This window comes from Rhinolophus ferrumequinum, chromosome X (genome assembly GCF_004115265.2).
Source record: "Rhinolophus ferrumequinum isolate MPI-CBG mRhiFer1 chromosome X, mRhiFer1_v1.p, whole genome shotgun sequence".
In the NCBI taxonomy this organism is placed as follows: Eukaryota; Metazoa; Chordata; class Mammalia; order Chiroptera; family Rhinolophidae; genus Rhinolophus; species Rhinolophus ferrumequinum.
Genome location: NC_046284.1, coordinates 96820703 through 96834862, shown reverse-complemented (window position 1 = coordinate 96834862; position 14160 = coordinate 96820703). Strand labels below are relative to the sequence as shown.

The 14160-nt window shown below is 35.0% G+C and overlaps 1 protein-coding gene across 1 annotated transcript in view; it reads left to right on the top strand.

The window, feature by feature from the left end:
• CFAP47 (cilia and flagella associated protein 47) overlaps window positions 1-14160 on the top strand; it is a 374965-nt gene that overhangs the window by 354032 nt on the left and 6773 nt on the right. The window contains exons 61-62 of the mRNA XM_033099951.1: window positions 2005-2176; window positions 6478-6639. Coding sequence (XP_032955842.1) covers window positions 2005-2176; window positions 6478-6639 — 334 coding nt within the window. The remainder of the gene's footprint in view (window positions 1-2004; window positions 2177-6477; window positions 6640-14160) is intronic.

Below are 14160 nucleotides of genomic sequence, written 5' to 3'. Positions count from 1 at the left end.
TTCCAATTGTAAGCCTATTCAGTTACTCTTTATTTTAAAGAACTGTCTGTTAATCATGAAATCAGACTGATAGAAACCATTTCCATTTATCTCAAAAACATTATTGTATGTTGGATACAGATTTTGCTTTAGTGAGTCATGTAGTAGCATTAGAGAAATGTAGGGAATGTAATCTTTAAATAAAACCTTATCAGCTTTTTTTTCTTCAACCAGTAACCAACACTGTAAGGTAATTCTGATTGCACACATCAGGGATAAAATATTAGTGTAGATTAACCTGAGTTCACATGTGTAACACAACTGCCAATTTTCAGTGATAAATAAATGTAAGTACTTTTTTTTTATTAAAATGAATATCATTTTAATAAGCAGCCAACTTATTGTAACCATATCCCAGTGAACGTTCAGTCCCTTTCTAAAGTGAAATTGTTTTGTGTGTCATCCTGCTATGCTTAAGTGAATTTTAAGAGTTGAGTGTGCTATTCTGCCATTAGAAAAGATGAAACAGTGACATTTGCGACAACATGGATGGATCTTGAGATTATAATGCTAAGCGAAATAAGTCACACAGAAAAAGTCGAGAACCATATGATTTCTCTGATATGTGGGATATAAAACTGAAAGCAACAAAGGAACAAGACAAAGAAATGAAAACTCATAGACACAGACAATAGTTTAGTGGTTACCAGAGGGTAAGGGGGGTGGGGGGTGGGAGATGAGGGTAAAGGGGATCAAATATTTGGTGATGGAAGGAGAACTGACTCTGGGTGGTGAACACACAATGTGATATAGAGATGATGTATTACAGAATTGTATACTTGAAACCTACGTAATTTTACTAACCATTATCACCCCAATAAGTTTTAATTAAAAAAAAAAAGTATGTTCACCATCCAGAGTCAGTTCTCCTGTCATCATAAATTTGATCCCCTTTTTCTCTCTTCTACCACACCCCACCCCCCCTTACCCTCTGGTAACCACTAAACTGTTGACTGTGTCTATGAGTTTTTGTTTCTTTGTTTGTCTTGTTCCTTTGTTGTTTTCAGTTTTATATCCCACATGTCAGTGAAATCATATGGTTCTTGACTTTTTCTGTCTGACTTGTTTTGCTTAGCATGATAGTCTCAAGATCCATCCATGTTGTAGCACATGCCAGTATTTCATCTTTTCTTATGGCCGAGTAATATTCCATTGTATATATGTTCCACATCTTCTTTATTCAATCACCCACTTTGGTTCTTTCCATGCCTTGGCCACTGTAAATAATGAGGTTCTCTGACTTCTTTTCCATGACACACATGCAACAAACTCCTCAATTTGGAATTTGTCCTCCTTACTTGTACATGGAGAGTAAATATAATAGATATCTGTGCTTTTTTATATGCCAGTCCTGGCTTTAAGATATTTTTCACATGTACCTAACAAAACCCTGCAATAACTTTTCTCTGGTAACTTACTGATTAAGAATATGTGGTTAACCATATTGTCTGTAATACTCCAAGACTAAAACATGAAGAACTTCCTCTTTTATCAGTATAAGCCAGAACTGTAAAATACTGCCCTAAAAGGTTGGGATGCTGTTTTAATATTGCTTTAAATTTAACTTAAATCTTTCTTTATAAATTACAAGTCTATAGAATTTTAATACGTTTAATATATAGAGCACATCATAGTATTTGTGTTTTATAGTAAATATATATTACTAATTTCCATTTGGCTATTTTTTATTTCATAAATCTAAATTTAGGAGATTTAAGGATGGTGGGAATTGTCTTTGGCAATTATGTTTTTATATTCATTCATTTATTCGTTCACCTTTTAACAAAAATAGACTGAGAACTATTATATACCTGGTAATATGCTAGGTATTATGAACACAAAGCTAAATCACATTCCTATCTCCCTCCCTCTGAATACCTGTGTATGACTAGTGTTGACATGTAACTGATGTTTAATCTATACGTATTTAAAAAATGAAATGCATTTTATTTTTGATTTTCTTAGTTACGCCTGTAAGACGTGAATTTGAATATGAAATTCTATTTGAATCTGAAGAAGTGAAGTCCAACTTGGAATCCTGCGTGTCTTTATCTTTGAAGAAGAAATCTTATGATCCCGAGGAAAAATTGATATCATTGACCTACAAGCTGGTATTTTCACCAAAGAAACCATTGAGGTAAGCCAGCTCCTACCTTTTCAGTTTAAACAATATTATTACTCTTTGAAACTAAGTAGTATTGCTCTTTTAAACTAAATGTTGATTTTTCTTTCCCTCTTTCTGTATTTGGATTGTATTATTTCTTTGATGCTGTTGAGGTAAATATTTTGGGCTAGATTATTTCTAGCTATCAAGCTATGAAAAGTGTTCTGATGAGAAAAAAGAGTCCAAATGATTAGAAATCTAAGATCTCCTTTCCATTTTGTGACACACACCCCCCCCCCAAAGTCATTAGGATATGTTGATGAAAGAGAGCAGTCAGCTTTGTAAAATTAAAAAAAGACACATACTGACTCTGCTCTACGTATTGGCAACATGATGTTGTTTCTTGATACTTATCAGAACCAGTTCAAACGATGAAAATGCCTAAACTACAGAGGGTGCCAAAACAATGTATACACATTTTAATAAAGGAAAAAACTGTATTAAAATTACGCTGATGGTAACCACTTTGAGCACCTCTGGTAATTGCAGAAGTCAAACGTGACTTGTATTTATCTTTTGTTATCGGTATATATTGAGTATTACAATTTTAATACAGTTTTTTCCTTTCTTATAATGTGTATACATTTTTTGGCACCCTTTGTATGTTCTACTTTGCAATTGCTGTCATTACCCTTTTACCGCTTAAAACATTGCACATCCTTTAGTGAGGATTAAGAGTATCATATTGGAATCTGTTCAAATGAGCTTTGAAGATCTGTCCACTGGCAAGCCTCATCCAGTATCTTTATATTTATTTTTTAAGCAACTGATACTTAGTACCTGCAAATACTATATGATATGTTACATTGGAAACAGGACCTGAAATAGGACTTTATTTACATCTTAATGCAGAAATACTGATCAGAACCTCAATATACACAAAGTACAAAATACAGCCTGATAATGAAAAAACAATTGGAAGTATTATTTGTGCTTTCAATCATTTCCATAGTTTAACTATGTAGCTGATGTAGTATGTATCTAAATAGCTTTGAATATGTAGTCCAAAAACTAAGATACCAGAGTCATCTTCAGGAAGCAGTAATAAAATCAAGCTGCAAGGAGAAAGTACACTGTAAACAGTGATATTACCCTCTTTTAACGACTCTTTCGTTTTCATAGTTTCCTGTTTATTTGTTAATATTGTTACACATTTAGCTTTGTATTGTGTTAATTGAGTGATATGGAAATTGCCAGCAACCACCAGAAGGAAAGAATGTTATCATTAGTGATTATGAGCAGAACCAATGTGAATTTATACTCATTTAAATTTTGTGGGTTTTGAGCATCTTGGTGAATATTTGAGAATATTTGATTTAGGACAACTTGTATGCATGATTCATAAATTTTTGTGAGTGTTATATGATATCCTGATGTAGTTTAATAATTCTATTTGTGTATATGTTTATAAATTCATTTACTTTTGTCATTCTTCCTTCCATATATATTTGGTATGATTCACTGCAAGACGTACAGTTAAATGAGAAAAAACTAAAATAAAATCAATAGCTCTAAACTATGAAAAAAGAAGAAAAAAAAATTTACCCAAACCATGCTTTAACTAGATCATTAAAATAAGTATTAAATTCTTCTCTTCCTGATTAGCAAGGTAAAAAGGAAAACAAATTTTTCGTGTTTTGGTAAAATGAAAATGTAATATTATTTTACAACAATAAATACAGGGTAATTTTTAGCATCCATCCTTTCTGCAGAATAGTGCTATACATAATAAAAATAATGTCCAGGGCCCTAGGTGGTGGTTTTACAAAGAAAAAAAACAGAAAACCAAGAATGTTATTCCTAAAGGTCTTGAACTTTTCTTTAAATAAAAATCAAGGGTCCAATACAAAAACTTAAGAGAGCAATTGTTAATATTGTCATGAATCAGTCTGATGATTCTAACAGCACAGGTGTAAACTTTTTTTTTCATAGAGAAATGATAGATATCATTTGTCTTAGGGTGTCTTTAGAAATAGTAATTATCTTAGCTCAACTTTTTCCTGGAACTTTTCACCTGCTGAAGAGATGGCTAGAATGAGAACCCAAAGTTCTATTTCACAGAGTTTGGGGGGAAACAAGTTGGAGTAAGAAATTCATATATGTACATTGTTAGGAATCCACAGTATTGACCGTAAAATGATTCAGATGGTCATCCCAGAAATTGAGTAGTCCTCCTCACCATGTGTACCAAACAGTTTGACTCAGTAGCTTCCCACTAACACAAATAACTGTCCTGCTGAATGAAATTAGTCAATGTTGTTTATTTGAACATGTTCATTCATTTATTCAAAAATCATTTAGCATCTGCAAGAGTGACAAAATCCCTGAATTTTTGGTTTATGTAGCCTAGTAAGTAATTAATATGTGAGAGAATTAAATGTGTAAGTAAACAGTAACATTTAAGATTGTCCTGAGAAGGAAATAAATAAGGGGAATTAGAGAACTATGAAGGATGTACTTTAGATATGTGAACAGGTAAGATTACATGAAGAGATGATGTCTGAACAAAGACCGTAGGGATAAGAGCTTGGAAGAGTATTTGAGACAGAGCAAATAATAAATGCAGAGGCCATGGGACAGGAGAACGTTTGGCATGAATACTGAATAGTAAGGAGGCCAGTGTTTCTCTAACGCAGTGAGCACAGGAGTAAGTAAGGTTGGAGAGTTTGGCCAGGATCTGATCACATAGGGTCTTGAGGTTATGAATTTGTCTTTTATGCTGGAAACAATTGGAAATGACTGAAGGATAAATTTGGGGTAACTGATTTAGGACAGCTTAGGCACATGATTCATAAAATTCTGTAAGTGCTGAGTGACAATCTGATGTGGTTTAGCAACTCTGTTTTGTGCATATATGTGCATATTCGTTTACTTCTGCCATCCCTTGCTCCAAATTCATTTGCGATGGTTCATAGGTAGCTACAGAGTTAAATAACAAAAAACAAAATAAAACAATAGCTCGAAATTATGTAAGTCCTTTCCTCCTTGGAAGATGGCAAGAGTAGGAGGAAGACTAGTTATTGAAATAGTGCTCTTGAAATAGTGCCGAGAGGAATATAGTTTCATTTACTAAGATAGGAGAATATGAGAGAGGTATAAGTGTAGGGTTTACATTTTGCATATACGAGTATGTTTAATAAGATATATCAGTGGTCATGGCCTAAATTATACTGCACAGTATTCTACCGTTTCAGTGCAGTATACTTTATTGTTACCAGCACTCTATTGATGGAATCTTTTTTTAAAATTTTGGCACCAGTTTTTTGATAGTATAAATAATGCGGCAGTGAACATCCTTATACATACATATTGCTTCTTGAGTCTTTGAGGCATATCTCCAGGAGAAATTACTAATAGTGAAATTGCTGGTTTAGGCTGTGCAGCTTTCAAATTCGGTAAGAGATTGTTCACTTGCTCCCCAAATGGTCGAATAATTTTACAGTCTGATCTAAAGAGGATCAGAGATCCCAGAACTGTTCTTCCTGTCAGTTTTACATAAGAGGATTGTGATTTCTTGATCCAACGTGACATATGATATTGCAACCACACCGTTACATGTTTGAGTCATTTCCACAATCCTAAGCAAGCGAACAGGTAACCATTCCTCAAATTCAGCTACTACCCTATGTCTCCACTCATCTTCATAGCCAAAGGCTTTGAAAGGCTATCTCTACTCTCTTCATTAATTCAACTGCCATGCAATTATGTTATTGTGTAAGGCATTTGTGGTCTTTATCAATTATAATTTAATTTTTAAAGGTTTCGATTTAAGTCGATTTTATGGGGCTTTGTTAAGTGTTCACAGAAAATATAATTTTTCTCTGTGAAGCAAGGGTTGAAAAACTTTTTCATAGTGTTTCATTTTGAACAGACAATCCCCATATGTAATATCTATTAGAATAACACTTGTGTCCATAATCACTTGGGTCCTCCACCCCTTAGATTCTTCCATATTTTGATATTCGATGCTGGTTACAGAAAATGTGCAGTCGATTCTGCATATGGTATTGGTTCTTAGTAAATAACTAGAGTGTAAGTAAGATGTGCTACAAAATAATTGCCTCAAAAGGAGAATGATAATATAACCTGTGATCTAAAAATTATTCCTAAAGTGTAATTAAGTCATGTACCTTTTTAAAGAATTAAGTTCCTAGTGTTTTTATTGAAACTACAAGGTTTGCTTACATTTTCACCTTAGATATTGATTTACCGTATTGTATTTTCTTTGCTTGTTTCCCTGTAGTATGCTTTATAATCTCTTTTTCTATTCAAAGGTCTCAAATTACACTGAAAGTAGAGTGCATAACAGATGGGATCTGGGAGTTTCCAGTAACATTGGTTGCTACAGAGCCTGATTTGTATGATGTCATCAATATTGAGGGGGCTGGTTTATTTAAAGAAGCAACTGTTGACTTCCCGCTGATAAGTAGGGAAAGGTAATATATATCAAGCAAGAGTATGTAACTGGTTTTGTGAATGTAATGTGTGCTGAACTGGAAAACAAAATTTAAAATATAAAAGTCTAGTATGTCATCTTACGCTGGTTAAGCCAGTAGTGCTTCTATGAATCAAAGCTTTATATATTTGATAATTTTTATTTAAAATCTTGAAATACGGTCTACAAATGAAGACCAAAAAAAAAAAAACAACAACAAGAAGCAAAAGTAAATAATTAGATATTGAAATTGAAGATAATATTTCTATTTGTTTTTCAAAAGATGTTTTAATGTATTTTTTTCAAAGATAGATGGAATGTTTCTCAGTAAATTTTAATGGTTTGGGGTTATCAAGTGGTTTAACTAAGCAGATGATTGGGGTTACTTACACTGATTCTATTTTCTGTATTACGGTTCTGCTCAACCATAGCTATCTTTGTTATACTTGTGATAACATAGGCAATGTGACCGCAATACTTTCCCCTACCTCACATGTGAAATACATTTTTACAGCTGTTTTTGAGGTATAATGTGCATACCATAAAACTCTCCCATTGTGTATGTTTCAATACTTTTTTTGAAACTTTATAGAATTTTCTATCATAACCACATTCCAGGTTTATTACTTTCCATCTCTACCCAAATTTCCCTCAAGCCCCTTTTGAGTCAACCCCCACTCCCACCCCCAGTCTCAGAAAACCAGTGACTGATTTGCTCTGTGTCTCTGTAATATTTTTTACGGATATTTCATATAAATAAAATCATTCAATATGTCAGGTTTTTTTTTCTTCAAGATTTTATTGGGGAAGGGGAACAGGACTTTATTGGGGAACAGTGTGTACTTCCAGGACTTTTTTCCAAGTCAAGTTGTTGTCCTTTCAATCTTAGTTGTGGAGGGTGCTGTTCAGCTTCAAGTTGTTGTCCTTTTAGTCTTAGTTGTGGAGGGCGCAGCTCAGCTCCAGGTCCAGTTGCTGTTGCTACTTGCAGGGGGCGCAGCCCACCATCCCTTGCGGAAGTCAAACCGGCAGCCTTGTGGTTGAGAGGACGCTCTCCAACCAATTGAACCATCCAGGAGCTCAGCGGCAGCTCAGCTCAAGATGTTGTGTTCAATCTTAGTTGCAGGGGGCAGAGTCCACCATCCCTTGTGGGACTCAAGGAATTGAACTGGCAGCCTTGTGGTTGAGAGCCCACTGGCCCATGTGGGAATCGAACTGGCAGCCTTCGGAGTTAGGAGAATGGAGCTCTAATCGCCTGAGCTACCGGGCCGGCCCCAATATGTCAGTTTTTAAACTTTATTTTTTTACAGCAACTTTAGGTTTACAACAAAAGTGACAGGAAGGTACAGAGGTTTTTCTTACATCCCCTGCCCCACACAAACATAGATAGCCTCCACCATTATCAAGATCACTCACCAGAATGAACCTACGTTGACACATCATAACCACCCAAAGTCCACAGTTTACCTTACGGTTCACTCTTGGTGTTGTACATTTTATGGGTTTGCAGAAAAGCATGTCATATAACCATGATTATATCATACAAAATATTTTCACTGCCCTAAAAATCCTCAGTGCTCTCCCTATTCATCTCTCTTTCCCACCCCTGGCAACCACTGATCTTTCTACTTTCTCCATGGTTTTGTCTTTTCCAGAATATCATATAATTGGGATCATACAGTATGTAGCCTTTTCAGATTTGCCTCTTTTCCTTAGTAATAATTACTTGAGGCTTCTCCATGTCTTGATCGCTCATTTCTTTTTCGCATTGCATAATATTCCACTGCCTGGATGCATCACGATTTATCCCCTCACCCACTGAAGGACACCTTGGCTGCTTACAAGTTTGGGCAATTATAAATAAAGCTGACATAAGTAAGCATCTAGGTGCAGGTTTTAGTGTGGATATAAAACTTTCAATTCTTTTGGGTAAATACCAAATAGCACAGCTGCTGGATCCTATGGTAAGAGGATATTTAGTTCTGTAAGAAATCACCAAATGGTCTTACAAAGCGGTTGTACCCAACAACAATGAATGAGTGTTCCTGTTATTCCACATCCTCACAAACATTTGATGGTGTCAGTGTTCTAGATTTTGACTACTCAAATAGAAGTATAATAATACCTCATTTTAGTTTCAGTTTCCATTTTCCTGATGACATATGATGTGATGCATCTTTTCAGATGCTTACTTGCTTTCTGTATGTCTTTGCTGAGGTATCTGATACAGTCTTTGGCCCATTTTTTTTAAATGGGCTGTTGGTTTTCTTATTGTTGAGTTTTAAGAGTTCATTGTATGTTTTGGATAACAGTCTGTTATCAGATGTGTCATTTGTAAACATTTTCTCCCAGTCTGTGGGTGTTGATATTATCCTTCACAGAGTTCTGTTTATTGATTATTTCTTTCATGAATAGAGTCTTTGCTATTGTACCTAATAAGGCATCACCACACCCAAGATCATCTTAGTTTTCTCTTATGTTAAGTTCTAGGAGTTTCATAGTTTTGTGTTTTACATTTAAGTTTACTATACATTTTGAGTTAGTTTTTGAGAAGAGTGTAATTAAGTCTGTGTCTAGATTAATGTTTTTTGCATGTGATTGTCTAGTTGTTCCAGCACCATTTTTTTGAAGAGACTGTCTCTGCTCCATTGTATTTGCTCCTTTGTCTGAAATCCGTATAGTCATTCCTGCTTTCTTCTGATTAGTGTTAGCATGGTGTATTTTTATCCATCCCTTTACTTTTAATCTATATGTGTCTTCATATTGAAAGTGGGTTTCTTGTAGACAACATGTAGTTGGGTCGTTTTAAGGATATTAATTTTATTTTTTCAATTATGCTTGACATATATTAGTTTCAGATGTACAGCATAGTGATTAGACATATAACTTACAAAGTAATCACCCCGATAAATCTAGTTGGATCGTGTTTTTTGATCAACTCTGATAATCTTTTAACTGGTGTATTTAGACCATTGACATTTGAAGTGATTATTGATACAGCTGGATTGGAATATCTACCATATTCATTACTGTTTTTATTTGTTGCCCTTATCCTTTGTACTTATTTTTGTCTTCCATTCTTTTTCTGCTTTACATGATTTTAATTGAAAATCTTATGAGCCCATTTTCTTTTTTTTTTTTTTACATATATTTCTTCTTTTACTTTTTTTTAGTGGTTGCCCCAGAGTTTGCAATATATATATATATATATAAGTAATTCAATTACACTTTCAAATGACACTTACACACTTCACAGGTAATGTGAGTACATTTAATAACAAAATGATCCTAAGTTCGTCCTCCTGGCCCTTGTTTCACTGCTGTCATTCATTTCACTTACATATTAAGTATATATAAGCATACATATGCACACATAATGATACATATCCGAAGTATTATTGCTATTATGCCTTGAACAAACTGTTATGTTAGATAAATTAAGAATAATAAAAATATACTTTTTAAAATTTTACCTTTACTTATTCTTTTTTCCATGATTTTCCTTTCTTTATATAGATCCATGTTTCTGACCTGTAGTATTTTTCTTTTCTCTATAAAACTTTTAACATTTCTTGCAAGGTAGGTCTACAGGCTACAAATTCTTTCCATTTTTGTTTGTCTGAGGAACTCTTTATTTCTCCTTCACTTTTGAAGGATGTTTCTACAGGGTACAGAATTCTAGGTTACTGGGGTTTTTTGTTTTGTTTTGTTTTCTCTCAAAATTTTAAATATTTCACTCTACTCTCTTGCTTGTATGGCTTCTGAGAAGTCAGATGTAATTTTTATGTTTGTTCATCTATGTGTAAGGTGTTTTTTTCCCCCTCTGGCTTCTCTAATTTAAAAATGATATGCCTAGATGTAGTTTTGTTTTTTGGTTTTGGGGATTTTTTTTTTTTTTTTTTTTTTTTTTTTTGGACATTTGTCTTGCTTTGTGTTCTCTCAGCTTCCTGCATCTGTGGTTTCATGTCTGTCATTAATCTGGGGCAATTCTTAGTCATTATTGTTTCAAATATTTCTTCTGTTCTTTGCTCTCTTCCTTTTTCTGGTATCCCCATTACATGTATGTTACATCATTTGTAGTTGTCTCACAGTTCTTGAATATTCTGTTCTTTCTTTTCAGTCTTTGTTCTCTTTGCTTTTTAGTTTTCAAGGATTCTATTGATATATCCTCTAGCTCAGTGATTCTTTCCTCAGCCTTGTCCAGTCTACTAACAAACCCATCAAAGACAGTCTTCATTTCTGATAGTGGGTTTTTTTTTTCCTCAAGCATTCCTTTGTGTTTCTTTCTTAGGATTCGCATCTCTCTGCTTATATTACCCACCCATCTGTTCTTGCATGCTGTCTACCATATCTGCTGATGTTTGCTCTGTCTCTTCAAATTGTGTTTTTTGCCTTTTGGTGTATTTTGAAATACTTTATTGATAGCCAGACATGTCATACTTGGTAGAAGGAACTGCTGTCAAGTACCTCTAGTGGCATGATCATGTGGTGTGGGAAGAGGGGAAGAGTTGTAGAGTCCTATGATTAGGTCTCAGTCATTTAGTGATCTTATACCTCTGGACTGTGAACTTCACAAGTGTTTTTCAGTTTTTCTCGCCCCTTAGGTGGGACAGCATGGCTAGATTGGGCTGGAGTTGGGTATTGCCATTCCTCAGGTCAGTTAGGCTCTGATAATACTTCAGCAGGTTAGGCTCTGATTAACTGGTTTCCCCTGAGGGCTGACCTTGTTAAGAACAGTGCTCTGGGGTATTTCAAAATGGTTCCTTTTCCCCTCTCACTGCAGGAAGCATGAAGATGTTTTTCTCTGGTATTTACTCTGGGGATATGCTCAAGCTAGTGGAGGTAAATCTTACAATATCGTGGGGCCTCCCTACGACTGGGTCCCCTGGAGTTTTTAATTCTCAGACTTGTCTGCATGGAACCTCAACAGTTAGTCAATTACGGTTCAGATTTTCGTATCCTGGTGCTGGTTCCTGTGGTGGTTTCCAGTTGTGGGTCTCTGCTCCAGTAAACTGTGCCTCTCTGCATTTGCCTTTCTGTCTAACCTTGAGATCAGTAGTTTGCCATGTTCCTTTCCCTCTCTTTTGGATCCAAGAAGATTTGTTGATTTTTTTTTCCATCTGTTTAGCTTTTTACTTGTTAGAATGGAGAGGTGATTTCTAAGCTCCTTACATACAGAAGCAGAAACTCGAATTCCAATATATATACTTTTGCTCGTGACTTCTTATACTATTTGTATCTGAAGTTCTGCAATTTTCATGAATAAGCATCTCTCAGTCTGTTGTATACATTTGATCAGTTTCCAGAATGCTGAAATGGTTATTTTTAATAGTTTGTCCGCCTATTTTATAGTTGCTTTTTGGGGGAAAGTATTTGTTAACCTAACCCAGTCAACTGGAACTGAATCCTGTACACATTTTTTTAATTACACTATAGTTGCATATAAATGCTCACTGAAATTCTGTATTTAAAGTGCTGACTAGGGTCTAATAGTAATTACTCTGATTTTCTTTACTATAGGGCCTGTGTAGGTCAGATCCCTTGTTAATGAGAGATGACCTACTGAACACAGAAAGTTAAGCTTTGATGAATGGAGAATGAAGGGTTTCATGTTACTGGGTCATAGTGAGCACATTCCCCACTTACGCTGTACAGGACCTGAGAAGTGGAATATAGGAAGGCAACACTTAACTTACTGGTTTTCTTTTCTAAAACAAATGACTTGCCTTCGTGCGTTTCATGATGGCTCATGCTGGTCCCTGTATGTACCATAGAAATTAACTTTACAAAGGTAGCAGGCATGCCTGAATGCTTTCCATATACTTAGTTCCAAATGAATGATGGACAGTTAAATGTATAATCACCGAGCTCTCCCATTGGTTAGGTCTTGGTCTCACTTAGCCATCTTGAAACTGTCGTAGTCTTACTCAACAACTTCCAAAGATATTTTAAGTGAGTAGATACTTTGGTTTACATGTAAATTGATTTATTGCATTCAAAAAGTTTTTCAGAGCTAGTGAAATAGTTTCAACTGATTTCCTTGTAACCAATAATTTCCTCAAATGCAATATTGGCACACAAAAAAGTTGGAAATAAACACCCCAAATAATATTTTTTTAGTTATATACAACGTTGTTACCATCTGCCGCTCTTAATTCTTATATGTATTTTATCTCACTAATACCATTCTACTTCAGATGGTTTTTACTTCATGTTTGAGCTATTGCAATTACCTTTCATTCCAATTCATTTTATACATTGTAGTAAAACCAATCTCCTTAAAACAATGTTATTAACATGTAACTTCCTTTATCAAAAGCATTTGACCTAAGGTGGCATCTACATTATATATGCTGTTTATGATCCCAGCCTACTCAGACCTCCAGAGTTCCTCCTTCTGTTGTCTAAAACAGATCTTCTTCAGTCTTATGGGGAAAAGTCACTATTCTCAGAGCCTGTCTTATCCAGTACTCCTTCTCACTTGTCTTCATTTTCTTTCTGCTTTTAAAATGCCTTCCTTTTCGCCTCTCCAACTTTTCTAAATTCTACTCTTTGTTCCTCTCATAACAGTAAAATCTTACTTGACCAGTCAAAACTTAAACTCCTATAGCACTGTGTTATTGTTGTGTTTCTTTTTATGCATGTGCCTCATCTTCCCAGCCAGGTAGGTACAGGTGCGTATATATATCCCTTAGGCAATATATAGGTTTTATTTCCTTGTGATTTCTCTTATGTTTTTTGTATTTCCAGTACTGGACTTTGTTCAGAATTGGATCAGACAGCTTTGCCTAGCACTGGTAATAAAATGTTTCAAAACAACATCATAACGATTACTATATTAATATTGATTAATCTTCACAGAGCACTCTCCACATGTCAGGCACTGATTTAATGACTTTATAGGAATTAACTTCCTTTAACAAATATGAAAACTGAGATACAAAAAGGCTAAGTACATAGCCTGAAGTCATGTACCTAGATAGAGCTAGAATTCCAATCCAGGCCATCCAGATCCATAGTCCGCTTTTACAAACCCTCTGCCATGATACTCAATACACATTTGCTGAATGGATGAGTAAGTCCCAACCGGAAGCCCCCATCTCTTCTTCTATGTTTCACTTGTCAATCTGTTCTAGGGAACTGTTCTTTACCTTCTATCTTAATCTCCACTGTCAGTTTGGATTTTAAATCCCTCGCTTACAACCTCCCATGTACTGTGCCTCTCTCCTGCTTTATTCTACCAAGAAGTCCCTCAACTTCCTTCACAGCCTTCATCTCAAATGCAATCAACCTTGACATGAAGATGGTCACTTGAGGCTTGAATGTCAGTCAGTTCACTTCAGATCATAGCAACCCATCTTCAGGCCCAAGTATCTTTAATGAACCTGTAAAGTACTTTCATCTCACTTCACAAGTAGAAAACTAAGGGAGAGTGAGCAAATATCACATTGGAATAGTAGTAAAAACAAAGGCTTTGTAATGGCATTTTAGATATGAATTTATTTACAAATGGTTGAATTTTCAT